Here is a 15474-nt window from a genome sequence, read left to right as displayed (position 1 = left end):
CTTTGTTTTTTTTTTAATCATTATTTTCGTGTTGTTGAGAACAGTCGCTAGCGACTAAATCATGTCTATGCTCTGGACTAGTATTCTGTTTCTCAGAGAGTGTGTGTTCTCTTATTTTTGATGCACTTTCAAACATCATACAGACCACAGTGGTGGGGACAAGTTGTACATTGCAGTGCATGGGCGAAGACACCCCACCACACTGCACTGACCTCCCCCAGCTATGGCTGCAGAGAGAAGATTGTGTTCTTACTCATCTTGCCTGGTGAAATAAGGGTTAGAAGGGTGTGTAAAAGACAGTGTTTTTCCCCGGATCCTCTATGGTGTCCTCCTGTGTAATATGGCTATATTTCTGTAATCCACCTATAATCCTATTGTTGTCTCTGCACCCCGCGTACACACACACATTCACTGGCAGTGTGTCGCTGTCACCTGAAGCACAGTGGAAATCCTCCCGCTCGTCCCACCTGGAATACACACAACACAGTGGCACAGGGACGTGTGCGCATGAGCAAACAGACGAGTTACCACGCCAAACGCAGGCCGGCAGTTCATCCTATCAGCGCACATCTGCTTTCCCTGCGAGGGAGGCAGACTGTAAGCTACACCCGAACAAACACAGTGAACATTTTTCATCTTTTGTTTTAACTGTTCCCTCATTCACAGCTCAGAGAACTGGACCGTAAGCTCAAGCTCAGGCTCTGAGGCAGCAGGGGCTGAGGGTTTAGCCGGAACGCCACGTAGGGGAAGCGGGGCAACCAGGGGTGAATGGTTAGGGGACAGAAAGAAGAACGAGGGGACCAGATGTGTTTCCCAGATAAGATGGCTCTCATTCTAGCTTCACTCATCCAAAACACTCACAGGTACCAATTGGCGCAGTGGAGGCAGCGTGTGCCAGGCCCATCCACGGTAGGCAGGTGGAATTAGTCTCTGTCTGTGAATTTGAGAGTTTTTCTGTGGCTGAGTGTGTTAGCAAATGTCTGTTAAAAACAAAAACAAGGGAAAATAAGCCGGCATATCAACATGACAAACATACAACAGAAAAAAAGCCCGACTCTCCAAACGGAATGATGATGATTGAGAATATTTATACAGGCGTATACGGTCAGTTATGACATGTGCCATAGTTCATCCTCAGCTATGTTCAGTTTGGTTTGCTGCTCCTATGATAAAACCCTTATCTGCTTTCCCGGCTATCAGCAGAAAACACAATAAATGAATGGATACTCTTTATCGATCTGCCTACTGATGATAACAAGGTTGAAGAATTCCAATCGGTCGGGCCTCAACATTCCTTGGAAGGAATGAAGAAGTGAATAAGAGATACAGTCAGGCAGAATGACAAACAACCAAAGGGAGATATCCTTTATTGTAAGCCTGCTTGTGGATGATATCAGTATAGTGGCTGCATGTGACTGTCATTTTCAAACAGCATAGCAGATGACAGGCTGCTGGCATCCTGACAGACCCGAAATTACAAAGAAAAACTGGAACACGCTCTCGGTGGGCTTTCATGGAACTAGGTGCACATTAGGTTTGGGATTTTTCTTTTTTGGTCTGAATAGTGAGTTCAGTCATGCCTGTGCGCACATATGGAGAATTGTGTGTCCCAGCCTTAATGCAATGTGCAATGCATGTGCGCACATGGGCAATTGTGTAAAAATAATGCATGAACATATGTGCGTGGTGAGTTGTCTGTGAGTTTGCACGTCTCAGTGTGTGTGATTGTGCGCTCGAACACATAACAAGGAGTCAGTTAGTGTGCCTCTGATGTGCCAGAGGCTCCTGAAACCCAAAGGCATGCAGGGCCAGCTGGCACCTCTCTGCTCCCAGGCATGTTTCGTGTTGCTGGGGCAGTCTTCAAGCCCGCAGTCCCTGAGCCCTGAAGCTGACATCTGGAGGTTATCAGTCTGACAAACAGGCAGAGCCATACAATAAGCGTGTGTGCTCACTGATATATCTGCTCTGAAACATTTGATTCAGACCTTTTGATTTTTTTTACTGCAGCAGTTTCCCTTCTAGTTTCATTAATACAAAAAGACATCAGAGCGCTAGTCTCCAATAAGACAAATGTTCTTTGACATCTTTTATCAAAACCTAAATTGAAGAAAAAAAGACATTTAAAAATAAAATTTTCCATCTAAAAAAAAAAGAGAAAAGAAAACAAAAGTTGAAATTTTAGTTGTTTCTCTTTGACTGTTGAGAGTTGCAGCTTTCCAGGGTGGACTGTCAACATCATCAGGCTTTAATCACAAAGTTAAAGCAGAATGAAAAAAAAAAAGCAGGCATCCAACCCTGACGCTGTTTTCAATGACCGCTGGACCCCAGGGTCCTACGTTCCAACCTGCTCTCGGCATTCGCTGTAATCTACCTTGAACAGGTGAGGCTTTCTGAGGAGAGTGTGGTTAAAATGCAAATCAAATAAGCACTAAAACCTGTTCCGGCAACCGGTGGACTCCAAATCCAGTGGTGCATAACTGATGGGCTCTAAGCTGGTGGAGAAGGCAAACCAACGTGCCATGAAATCAGTATGAGTTGGAGAGCACTCAACGAGAGGCCCTACCTGTGTGTGGTGCGATAGCTTGAGTACATAAACACAGCGGAAAGGGCTTTCAGGCCAAAGATGCTCTATACTTCAATTGCTCCGGTATTGTACACTGGGAAAATTAAATGCTAAAACTAACGGGTGGAGCACATTCCTGGTATGATAATTTCTGCCTCTGAAACAGAACAGAGATACTAAGGTGGTTATTAAAAGCAAATCAGCGCACTCTCGCTGGTGCTATACAACAAAGAGAGCACAGCAGGAGAAGAAAGCCAAAGTATATTCAGCGATGAAGCCAGATCATCCGAGTGCAGAAGAACCAAGAGCACGATTTGTTACACCAGTGCACCTCTCAAAACAAAACGAGCTGGTGTTTGAGGTGTGTGTCTTTTAATCGCCATTGGGATAAACGAGGATATCTTGAGCTCTTTATATTCTTTGCTATTGTTGCCACCGTTTATTATGCAGAGATAGGCTGCGGTTAGGTGATGTGATTATGATAACCTCTTTTTCTAAAATAACTATTGACTTTCAGAACAAAGCCATGGGCTCAGATAACAACTGCTTTCCTATGTGGGTATTTATTGAGCTAGAATAGGAAAATGGGCCACCCAGTTCAACAGTACTGCTCTGAACTGAGAAGTTTTAACATCAATTCCCAGACATCATGTGAAGTCACGGCACTGAAAACTGTACAGTGTACAGTAATTACACAAGTGCTAAAACCCTAAAGTTCATTTTGACAAAAGAAGCAAAAGAAAAAGAAAGCAAAAGAAGCTGGTGCCACGGATTACACGGCTAAATATACTGCACTGCACTGTGATTAGTGTGAAATTGTACATGGTAGTGAACTTACCTGGCAATCTTAAAAAGGTAATTTAAATTATTAAATGAAATCATTGTCTCTGTGAACATGTCAGCGAGTGGGTTCTGCTGCTCTGTCAGGTGACACTGGAGCCGCTAAACATTTTGGCCTTTGTGCCTTGAAATAACAGCCCTCCTTTAACTCTTTCCCTCATGGACGCCTACTAGAAATAAACCTTGTATCTCTTTTCTGAACTCAGCGGTTTCTGTCATATATCAGGCCTGCTTCCAGAACAAAAAGAGTGGGTGTGCGTCAGAACTTTGTGAGGGTAATCTCTGTCTATCCAGCTTAGTAGAGCTACCCTTGGAAAAACCTGGAAACTATTCAAATGGTCATCAAATCAATATATACTGAGGTGTCAAAACCCATTGTTAGGGCACAGGGGCGGTCGTCAGATGTCACCTTTATGGGGAAAAGAGTTAGAAAAACTGCAATTTCTCACAATAGAAAGACTTGTTTGGTTTTGCTTTGTAGCTTCACTTGCTGTTCAAATTCAAATTCAAATTCAAATTTTATTTGTCACGTACACAGTCATACACAGTACGATATGTAGTGAAATGCTTGGACAACTGCTCGTGACCTAAAGAAAACAAAAAAGGAAAAGGCTATGAATAAGATAGGAAATAAATATGAAAAATTAAAAAGGGTAAATTTAACTAAGAAGGAATAAAATATAAATTAAGGTTAAAAATGAAATAACTGTACAACACAAATTAGAATGAAGGGTAAATTTAACTGGGAAGGAATAAGATAAAATATATAAATTAAAGTTGAAAATAAAATAACTGTACAACAAAATACACAATATAGAACTATATAAGAATGTATGAAGAAATCTAAATATAAATAAATATATACACAATAACAGCAACTGTACAAGTATTAACCGGAAATGAAGAATATAGTGACCAGTGTTGTGCAAAAACAATGTCCAGAAAGTCCAGTGTGTGTGTAAGAACCATATGTGTGGGTCAGTACTGTGTGGTGGTGTGATTGAGAGACCGTATCGCCTGCGGGAAGAAGCTCCTCCTCAGTCTCTCTGTGTTGGTCTTCAGGGAGCGGAATCGCTTTCCTGACCTCAGCAGAGAGAACAGTCTGTTGTTGGGATGGCTGAGGTCCTTCACGATCTTCCTGGCCTTGGTCCGGCACCGCCTGCTGTAGATTGAGTGCAGGTCAGGGAGCTCGGAGCGGATGGTGCGCTCAGCTGACCGCACAACCCTCTGTAGAGCTCGTCTGTCCTGCATGGTGCTGTTCCCGAACCAGGTTAAGATGTTTCCCGCCAGGATGCTCTCTATGGTGCACGAGTAAAAGTTCCTGAGCACCTTGGAGGGCAGTTGGAAGTCTCTCAAGCGTCTGAGGTGGTAGAGACGCTGTCGGGCCTTTTTCACCACGGTGTTGATGTGACAGGACCATGACAGGTCCTGCGTGATGTGAACTCCGAGGTATTTGAAGCTGTCCACTCTCTCCACTGGGCACTCGTTGATGACGGGGGTCTGGTAGTTCCTCTCCTGCTTAGTGCTGAAGTCCACTATCAGCTCCTTTGTCTTACTGACGTTTAGAAGGAGGTTGTTCCTCTGGCACCAGTACTCCAGATTCCTAATCTCCTTCAGGTAGGCCGTCTCGTTGTTATCAGAGATCAGGCCCACCACGACGGTGTCGTCAGCAAACTTGATGATGGTGGTGGAGCTGGTAGTGGCCACACAGTCATATGTGTACAAAGAGTACAGCAGGGGGCTCAGAACACACCCCTGGGGGGCTCCAGTGCTGAGAGTGGTGGAGGCTGAGACATGTCCGCCCATCCTTACTGCCTGTGGTCTGCCAGTTAGGAAGTTGGAGATCCACTGACACATAGATGAGCTGAGTCCCAGATGCTCCAGCTTGGTGGTGAGTGTGGAGGGAATTATGGTGTTAAATGCAGAGCTGTAGTCTATGAAGAGCATTTTAACATAATTCCCCCTTCTAGTGTCCAAGTGAGTGAGTGATGTGTGGAGGAGATGAGAGATGGCATCGTCTGTGGAACGATTTGGACGGTAAGCGAACTGTAGTGGGTCCAGTGTGTCTGGTAGTGAAGAAATGATGAAGTCTCTGACCAGGCGTTCAAAGCACTTCATCACTACTGAGGTGAGGGCTACAGGGCGATAGTCATTGAGAGAAGCAGGGTGGGGTTTCTTCGGGACAGGAACAATGATGGACTCTTTGAAGCATGTGGGGATCACCGACTGAGATAAAGAGATGTTGAATATCTCAGTGAACACAGGAGCTAGCTGGTATGCGCAGTCTCTTAGGATACGACCTGGGATGCCGTCTGGTCCTGCTGCTTTCCTGGTGTTCACTCTCTTGAAGGCTCTCCTTACTTCATGCTCGGAGATGACGAGCACGTTTCCGGTGCTGGCAGTATCTTCCTGTCTGCAGCCGTTAGCGCCGCTAACACTAGCATTGTTGGAGACCTTAGCTGCAGCCTCGAAGCGAGCATAGAAAGTGTTCAGCTCGTCTGCCAGAGTCACGGCCGCGTTCGTCATACCGGTTGTTGGTGCTTTATAGTCCGTTATTGTCCTTAGTCCCCGCCACAGGCTCCTAGAGTCACTCTGTTGGAGTTGGGACTCCAGTTTCCTCCCGTAGCGCTGCTTCGCCTCTTTCACCGCCCTCCGCACGTTATATGACGCGGCTTTGTACGGGTCCATGTCCCCCGTCGTGAGTCCCGTGTTGTAGGCAGCGGTGCGGGATCTCAGAGCGTTGCGGATGGTTTTATCCACCCACGGCTTCTGGTTGGGAAACGTTGTGATAGTCTTTGTCTCCACGGTATCATCCGCTAGTTTCCCGATGAATCCCACAACCGCTTCCGTAAACACGTTGACGTCATCGTCGGAGCTGTTTCTGAACATGCCCCAGTCTGCGTCATCGAGTGCGTCCTGTAACGCGGCCACCAATTGATCCGTCCAGCGCGCGACCTTCCTCTGAACCGGAACTTCCTGTTTTAGCCTTTGTTTGTATTTTGGCATGAGGAAGATGGCGGCGTGATCAGATTTGCCAAACGGGGGGCGGGATTGTGCCTTGTAGCCGTCCTTGACCGTAGTGTAGCAGTGGTCCAGTGTCCTTTCACCCCTGGTGGGGCAGGTGATGTGTTGATAAAAGTTCGGCGCTGCGCGTTTGAGATTGGCGCTATTAAAGTCCCCCGTCACAATAAGCGCAGCGTCCCGGTGTTGTGTCTGGTGCTGTGTGAGTGCCTCATGCAGCTCGCATAAGGCGGTGACCGTGTCCGCTTGTGGTGGAATATAAACGGCACTTACAATGACCGATGTAAATTCCCGAGGTAGATAAAAAGGACGACACATGATGGACAGTAGTTCCAGATTTGGTGTGCAGGAGCGTGTGAGAGGAACAACGTTCGCACTGTTGCACCAGTTGTTGTTCACCATTAAACACACGCCGCCTCCCCTTGACTTCCCCGAGTCCCGTGTCCTGTCCATGCGGTGAACCGAGAAGAACTCGGCCGGCTGGATGGCGTGGTCCGGCACCGCTGGGTTCAGCCATGTCTCGGTGAAGCAGAGGAGATTGCAGTCCCGAATGTCTCTCTGGAACTTTATCCTGGCCCTGAGGTCGTCAAGCTTGTTCTCCAGTGACTGGACGTTGGCGAGCAGGATGCTAGGCAGAGGTGTGCGCTGTGCACGAGCTCTCAGCCTGTTCCTGACGCCGGCTCGCTTCCCTCTAGGCCGCCGCCGCTTCCCTTTGTTCTCCCTCGAGATCTCACTCGGCCAGCTCGGATCCGGAGTTAAAAACTTCGAATTGTGAGTACATTGTAAACCAATAGAAACAACAAACAAACCTAAACCTAAACAAACTGTTTAGGTTTAGGAAAAGATTGATTTGCATTACAATATGTTGTTTTACTCACCCTGCAGACTGAAAAGTGATGCTCACCCATTGTGTTTAAACATAATGCCAAAGGATGCTTTACGAGTATCCATGTGTGACAACTTGGGACTAATAGAGCCATCTCGCTCATGCCTAAACTCAGAATAAAACTAAAAACTAGAGTGCCTATGGGCTCTCAGTCTTGTTGCATAAATTTCTGTGAAACTGCTTCGGGTAACAATAATGTCATTATTTTGTCTCTCACTTAAGTTCTGAGTGTTTCTGCACTAGTTTGCTCGAGCAAGTTTTTGCTTAAAGGAGTGAGACTGGACAGCATGACCTCGCCTGCAGTCAGAGCATCTGCGGGGTTGTGTAACATCACAGGAGGCCACTTTCAAATCAAACTCTGTCAGTTACCTGGGCGAATTCTCTACCTTCTGTCTGTGTGACAGCTAACACTAAAACCCAGATGAGTCCTTTCTGATACCTACTAGTCATAAATAGTAGATGTCAGCGAGGACAAACAAGTATGACGCGTATGACAAGTACTGAAAATATATCATTTCTTCTTCATATTCTTCTTTTTCTGGCTGCTCCCTTTAACCCTTTAAAGCCTGAACCACAAAATAATTGTCAGAAAATACAAATATTTGAGTGTTTCTTAAGCATTTTCACAAATGTAAAAAAATGAATACATATCTACATCATCATAATAACAATGTTGGTCCAGGATCAACATCGCAACTGACCAGTGAAGTTGTCTGAGAATTCAGTTAGCATTAGCCAAGAAGTTAGCTAATGCTCATAAAAACTATCAGTAGCAAACCAACACGAGTAACCTAAATTTGGTTAATGGGAATCCTAACTTGATACTAGCAAATCTATGACATCACAGCAAGATGATCCTGGAACAACACCAACATGGGGGGATATCAGGTACACAACTCACCCCATCCCTAGCATCCCCCTCTGAATACATGGAATTTAAACAGTGAGAAGCATAATCTTTTCCATATTTTTGGTTCCTTAAATGGGAATCCCTTCACCTGTGTGTCTGTTATTCAAAGTTACCCTATTGTACACACCCTATTTTAACAAATACATTTTCCAAGACTGTGCTATTGATGAAACAATTATTTACTTTAATTTCTCCTCAGGGCCCAGGAGCAATTTCCCACTCAGGAGACTGGAATTAAATTTTACTGTTGCACTGTTCCACCCGATTTATATCAAGTGAGGAGCAAGTGACAGGAACACATGTAAACACGGCTGCAGCGAAGAATGCACACTGTACTGATTTTCAAATTTCCATGTGATTAGAGAAAACACATTTATTTATTTATTTGTTCAATTATTGAATCCTTCTCCAGCTCCTCGTTGCAAAGAACTATACTGAATTATACGCTCAAACTACATCACCTGGTCTTCGCAGACTCCACCAGAGTGGAACATTAACTCAATCAATGTCAATTATTTCCCAGTCTCCATTATTGCACTGCCAGGAGTGGGCAGAATTTTAATCCCCACTCTGGAATTGCTTTAGCAACATGAGTCTTTGGGCTTTTTGTCATGATTAGAAACATGACTGAACATTAAGCCCAGTGGCATTCAACAAGTAGTGCAGGAAAAACGATAATGGGTTCGTCGCTCAACAAAGTGCAGCCTAGCAGTGGAAGCCGGTAACAGCGGCCATACATTTGCCCCGTCTAGCTTTACAGTCTTTGTTAGCAAATAGGGCCATGTGTCTACTTGTCACGTACAGCGAAGCACTACATCTTTACTGCTGTGCATAAACTGTGATTAAAATCTTACATTAGAGACAGCTGGAAACACAAGATCTTGCTTTTCACCCTCAGCTTAACCAAAGGATAGAAACCTTTATCACAGAGATACTTTGAAATAAAAGTCAAATGAAAAAAAATCTAATGAAAAAAAAGCATATCTGAGCAAAAAATAAACAAATAAAAAAATTGGATTGCAGGCTGATTGCATTTTATTGAGACCAACTCCAGATTCAAATCAGCTTATGAAATCTAAATCCTTTCAGAATATTTTTTATTAAATATAGTGAGGTTTAGCTCTCAACATTTGTAAGCCATTAAAGCTGAAAACTAAAGAAAAGATCTGTAATCACGGTTTATTGGCTGATTAGACTGAACCAACCATGTTAATTTTCACAAGTCTGTTGCTCCAATCTTGAAATTAGACGAGCAGCAGAACATGTTACATGAAATGTTTATTGAACATCTGTTGCACGCATACTTCCACGATTTGTTTTTTTTATAACCTACTTTCTTCACAAGCACTCTACATGCAGAGCTATTAAGTCAATAAAATACATTATTTGTTGGACAATGACACAATTCTTGCAGTTGTGCCCCTGAACATCCCCACAATGGGGTTTAAATCAAACAATCATTTTGGGATTAAAGTGCAGACTTTCAGCGTTAACTCGAGGGGTTTAACAACATTTTTGTTGCATGACCTGTTTCTGAATTACAGCCATTTTTATGCACAATCCTCCCTTTTCAGAGGCTCTAAATTAATTGTACAATTGACTGATTAAGCAGTTTCATGGCCAGATGGGTCCTGCTCCCTTATTATTTCATGGCAAATGAAGCAGACATAATATCTGAAGTTGGCGCAAAGAGCCAAATTTGTATTTTATAGCTTTTTGTGGTGATTTATGTAGGAAGCTCATCATTAGGCTGATATAAAACCCCAAAATAAAATAAACCTATTCGAGAGTTTCCAAACCTGGTGTATTTAAAAGGGCCTCAAAGACAACAGAAGGCAGCTGAAGTGGATGATCGCAGAATTATTTTTGTGGTCAAGAAAAAGAACTTCATAGCCTTTTATTGAGTCAAAAACACCCTTGAGGAAGCAGGTATATGATTTGTAGACTTTGATAGAAACCCCCAAGTGAGTCTCTCAGTTCTGCAAAAAAAGAAAGGCCTGTGCACAAATGAAATGAAGTTTAACTTGTATCAGAATGATGAGAGAAACAGGTCGTGATCCAAAGTGTACTGCATTACTTATCAAACATGATAAACACTGATGATGTGGCTGTTGATAGAAGTAGCAGGATAAACTGTAAAGTGTACAGGACTGTACTCTCTGCTAATGTTCACCCAAATGCTGCAAACTGTTCAGCACTTCATAGTCCAAATGGATAATGACCCAAAGCACACTGCAAAGGTAACACAACCTGAGCTTTGCAAGGCAAAGACATCGGATATTCTTGATCCGTGATCTCATGTCAACCCAAGGAGCTTTTCAGTCTCTAAATACAAAACTAAATGCAGAGACCCACAAACAAGTAAGTGAAGGTGGCTGCAGTAAAAGTCTAGCAGTGCATCTCCAGGGAGGAAACACAGTGTAGTGGTGTCCGTTGGTTCGAGACTTAAAAACAATCCTTATAGTTACAATTATGGTAGCTTGTCCAATTAATCTTGAGCCTCTGTCGCTAGGGAACTATGTACAAAAATGACTGTAACTTTTGAACAATTAATGCAAAATTCTTGTAATACCCCTTGAATTAAAGCTGAAGGTCTTCACTTCAATCACTGTTTGATTTGAAACCCAATGTAGTTATATAGAGAGGCAAAACTGCAAAAATGACATCTTTGTCCATGGCCTTTTTTGTGCCTCTAGAGGTGCAAGAGATAGACAAGAAAGAAGGAAAGAAAGAAATGTTGCTATGTTGTTCTTTGCAAGTAATAACTGCTAAAAATAATCACTGGCCAAAAGACACCCATTAAGGCAACTGACAGATTTAGTTTTCACAGCTTACAGGTGCAGCAAGTACCCATTGCTAACTGAATACAGCAGAGTAAAACGGGCCATCCAAATATAAAAGTTTACTCAAGCCCAACACCTTTCACCTTTGTTTTGTCCTGTTTTGTTCTCTTTTGTTTTTGTCAATAGTCAATCTTGTGATAATAACCCACTTCATTAGCCAGTGTAATAGAAGGTTATGACCCTGTATTTGTCTTTGCAGATTCTTATTACCTTTGTGAATGGCGAAGGATGCGGATGTCCAGCCAGGGCCAGTTTAACAGTGGTCTCCCAGATGTGTGGGTCATGGAGCCCCCGGGCTGTTACCATGAACTGGACAGGCTCTGACAGGTTGCCCACCTCCTGCTCGGCATACACAGTCCCATCGGGCCGCACGCTAAAGTTGGGGTCGTTGCTGACGAAGCCGACCTCTCTGTTGCGCTGGCAGTCCTCAAACTTTACTGCGGAGGAAAGGCAAAAGAGGTGCAGAATTAGCAAGCAGCACAGTGAGATTTACTCCAAAAAAAAGTGTTTGCCAATCCTTGACACATCTGGCAGGCTAAAGATTAACCGGCACCCATCAAGACGTATCTTGAAATATCCCTCCTGCTGTCACTTCTGATTCCCTGCTTTGACATCTTCGGCAAAACAAACTGCTTATCTGCTCCTGAACTGGAACACATGGGGAAGAGGGGAGCCTAATTCTTCTTCATATTCTTTTTCCAAACTACGCAATGTCAAAATAGCATTTCCCTCTGCTTCTACAGGGGGAAACGGGAGGATGAGGTCGAGATACATTAAGCTGACTAGACTGAGTGAAATGCTCACGTGGAGCAAGGCTCTTTAATGACATTTGGTGGGTTCTGCTTCACTGAGACAAAAGAAAGGGAGCTTATGTTTGCACGCACACGCACAAGCTACTATCCCTGCATTCAGAGTAATGTACCAATGTGCATTATGGGAGGCTGGATGGGATGTTGGGGTGTTTACATATGTAAATGCTTGGCGCAGATCAGATGGAGACACAGAGAAGAGATGCTACTGGGTTGCTGAGTGCATGTGCGGATTCTCCAGTGACAGCTGACATGAATATGCCATTATACTACACAAAACACAAAGAGAAACCAACAGACATAACAGTTTGGAAAATCCTTTCATTCCATTGCCAAATTCAATTAACACTCAAGGCACCAATTCCACTTGATTCACAGCATGATGCAATGACACCAAAAGTGAGAATGACTGATTATTCTTTTCAACATGTCTATTACTTTATCACACGTGTGTGCGCGCTCACACACACACACACACACACACACACACACACACACACACACACACACACACACACACACACACACACACGCCATCCTTTGTCTCTCTTTACCCCCGAGTTGAAATGCATGTGCTATGATGTTATCAGCAAAACTCTGGCTGTTGATAACAAGACAAATTGATTTCATAAATCACCCAGGGAACAGATCATCTGTTATGAGCAGTGGCAGTGCGATTTCTCAAAAATCCAGCATGAAGAATTCTGCACAGCAAGCTTTTTATCAAGCCATCTATTTAATTTATCGCCCAGCATCCTGTCAAAAGCAGCTCCCAAACAACAGGCTAATAAAGCATGAGATCTACTGAGCCACTGCAGCTTAGCATCACACAAATGAGGCCGCTTGTTTTAAACCTCTGAGTAATTGCACGCGTAATGGGACGGACGGTAAACACAGTTTTGACAATGTGTGCATCTGTCTATGTTGGCAAATGCAATCCATATTTTCATTAAACACACACACACACACACACACACACACACACACACACACACACACACACACACACACACACACACACACCAGTAGAGAACGTTCTTATGTGACTGATAAGCTTTGTTCGAAATGATTGCCTCGCTTTAGGGATCATTTATCAATGCAGGGGATATTTAACATCAGGTTGTGACAATATGACACAGACCTGCTTGAATTGTGCACAGATGAATTGTGATGGCAGACATGTATTATGTAAATGACTTCAATTAGCTTGAACTGAGCAGGCTAATTGTTGTCACTTAGACAGGTCTCTTGTGGTGCAGCTGGAGAAGAGAGAGGCTTAAAGACGCGAGCAGCGCAAGGCACCGCTTATGAATTTGCGCGCGTGCGTGCATGCGTGCGCTCCTGTGTGTGCGTGCACGTAGGAGTAAGTTCAAAGTGCAGCTAGTGTGAGAATGTATGTCCTCAGCTGGTGCATATATTAATTTTGATGTTAATGCAATAAAACCGCTGAGGTCTCTAAGGGTCTGCCTGAATCTGCTGCCTTTTATGCTGCTGTGGTGGTGCCAGTTGGCATGGGAACACACATGTGGTCTGTGAGGCACTGCCATTGTGGAACACTATTAGAGCTGTATCTTTGATTCTTTTTCGGGGGCATCGGGCCAGCTCTCAGTTTGCCATTCAACGCTGTGTACCCGCTTGGGGCTGGAACTATGACCCTGATTCCTGACACATCTACTAAGTGTGGAGATATTCATAAACGGTTTTCTATTCATTAAAATTCCTGTTCACAAAGCACATTCAAATCAGGTGGTGGGATCTGATCTGCCACGCTGTTAAAATAGAGATGAAAGCGGCAGCAAAGAGACAACGCTGCAACTAGATAGTGATAGTGAAACTCAGTGTGTGTGTATGTGTGGCTGAGTGAGAGAGATTGTATCATAAAAGCAGAAGGGGGAGAGGAAGATACTGTAGCATGCTAGAAAAAGGAAGATGGAGATATTTAGCAAAATAAAGAAAATAAACCCCCAGTCGGAGCAGTTTTCACAGCTCCTAAAAGAAATCGTTAGTTTTTAAGACAAAAAGAGTTAATGTTGCATGTAATTTACTTTGTCATTTTACGCTCGGAAAACAGCAGCATCCCTTTATATGAAAAATTGGACTCCAGACAAATAAATGTAAAAGAGGCTCGAGGCTGTTTTCTTAGTTTGATGACCCTGAAACACTATTAATTAAAGAAAACCTACATATTTACAGCAGACACAATCAATGCTGATTTTAGATCAGCTTATGTGGAGCACCGGGGTTGAGTGGAGGAGATAGAGGAGACGACTATAATAATGCACAACACAAATGGGCAATGACACTGATGGGTTTTGGCTAATGCACTCTGTTAGACTCTGTTGGACATCTGGTAGCGCCGCTTCAAACAGCCCCAACACAGGAGCTGCAAATCAGCGAGCAAAAGAAAACTGCAGGAAAGGGACAATTTTTGTGCCTTGCTGGTTACAGCAACAACCCTCTGAATCAAAGATCTGTTGCGTCAATTGCCCTTTTTTTCTCTCTGTGTATATGAAAGCATGTGGCCTTGTACTTTGCCTTGCTTCCCTCTACATCAGGGTGTGATAACCACAAGCCCAAGGTTGTGTATGTTTGCCATCTGTACAGTGCGTTCGCTTTTCTTTTCTTTTTCTGTTGGCTTTCTGTGTGAAAACGTTACGCCGTGCATCCCCATGTAAGCTTCTCTGAGTGCATGTGCACAAATTGTGCCTCCCGTATATTTTTAGGGCATCCACAGAGATGTTTGGCAGGCTGCTGAAGTTGGTGTCATTGTGCTCAGCTGCTTTTCTCTAGACTCGCATGGCAGAGAACATGCTGTCCAACAGAGCGGGTGCAGCACAGAAATGGGTAAAACAGAGCAGGCAAGCAGCCGTGACCACCGACCGCTGAGTCCTCCACTCAAACACTCACACACACACACACACACACACACACACACACACACACACACACACACACACACACAGGCACTTATGCTCTTTGTCTCTTCCTGCTTGTAGCTCTACCGCAATCCCGCAGAGGAGTCCAATCCAACTCTTGTATGGAAACATTACATGCGCATAATGCGGATGGCAGGTCACTCTGCGCATCCACATGCAACCGCCTACACCGTGTTCACCTGTCGACCGTGAATGCCTCCCCTCACATCCTGTCACCGTCTCCTCCCTCCTGCGCTCCCCTGCAGTCCAGTGTCACAGCTCCTCATTCGCCTTTTCTCATTGTTCTTATTTCCTCTTCGCTGAACCTCCTCTCACTCTTCATCCATTCTCCACTCCCTTCTTGTATTCCCCGCAGACTGAGGTACTTTCTCCCCCGACGCAACGAGGGACAGCCAGTCTGTGCCAATATCCCAGCCAGACATAAAAATGGGCACCGTGGTGGGACAGTTATTACCATTGTTAAAGTGAGCTGAGAGAATGGGGAAAGAAACAACAGAGCTAAAAGGAGGTGCAAAATAAATAAATAAATCACAATAAAGGTCGCGTCAGTGTGAATTAAGCATTTACAAACTTCATAGTTGGGTTTAGAAGTAATTATGACTTTAATGATCCTTTTCTAGAGTCTTTTATAGACGTGCCTTTATGGAAGAACCTTTATTATTCTAT

At 44.0% G+C, this 15474-nt stretch overlaps 1 protein-coding gene across 3 annotated transcripts in view; it reads right to left on the bottom strand.

Moving 5' to 3' along the window:
- The window catches only part of cdh4 (cadherin 4, type 1, R-cadherin (retinal)), a 232468-nt gene that overhangs the window by 75034 nt on the left and 141960 nt on the right, over positions 1-15474 (bottom strand). For all 3 annotated transcript variants that reach the window (XM_085405856.1, XM_085405854.1, XM_085405855.1), the window contains one exon: positions 11274-11500. In XM_085405856.1, the coding sequence (XP_085261982.1) occupies positions 11274-11500 (227 nt within the window). The remainder of the gene's footprint in view (positions 1-11273; positions 11501-15474) is intronic.

Source organism: Rhamphochromis longiceps, linkage group LG5 (assembly GCF_057381845.1).
Source record: "Rhamphochromis longiceps isolate RC_006_pf linkage group LG5, R_longiceps_female_GT1.1, whole genome shotgun sequence".
Taxonomy (NCBI): domain Eukaryota; kingdom Metazoa; phylum Chordata; class Actinopteri; order Cichliformes; family Cichlidae; genus Rhamphochromis; species Rhamphochromis longiceps.
The sequence above is the reverse complement of the archived record's forward strand: the minus strand, read 5'-3'. Positions and strand labels throughout refer to the sequence as shown.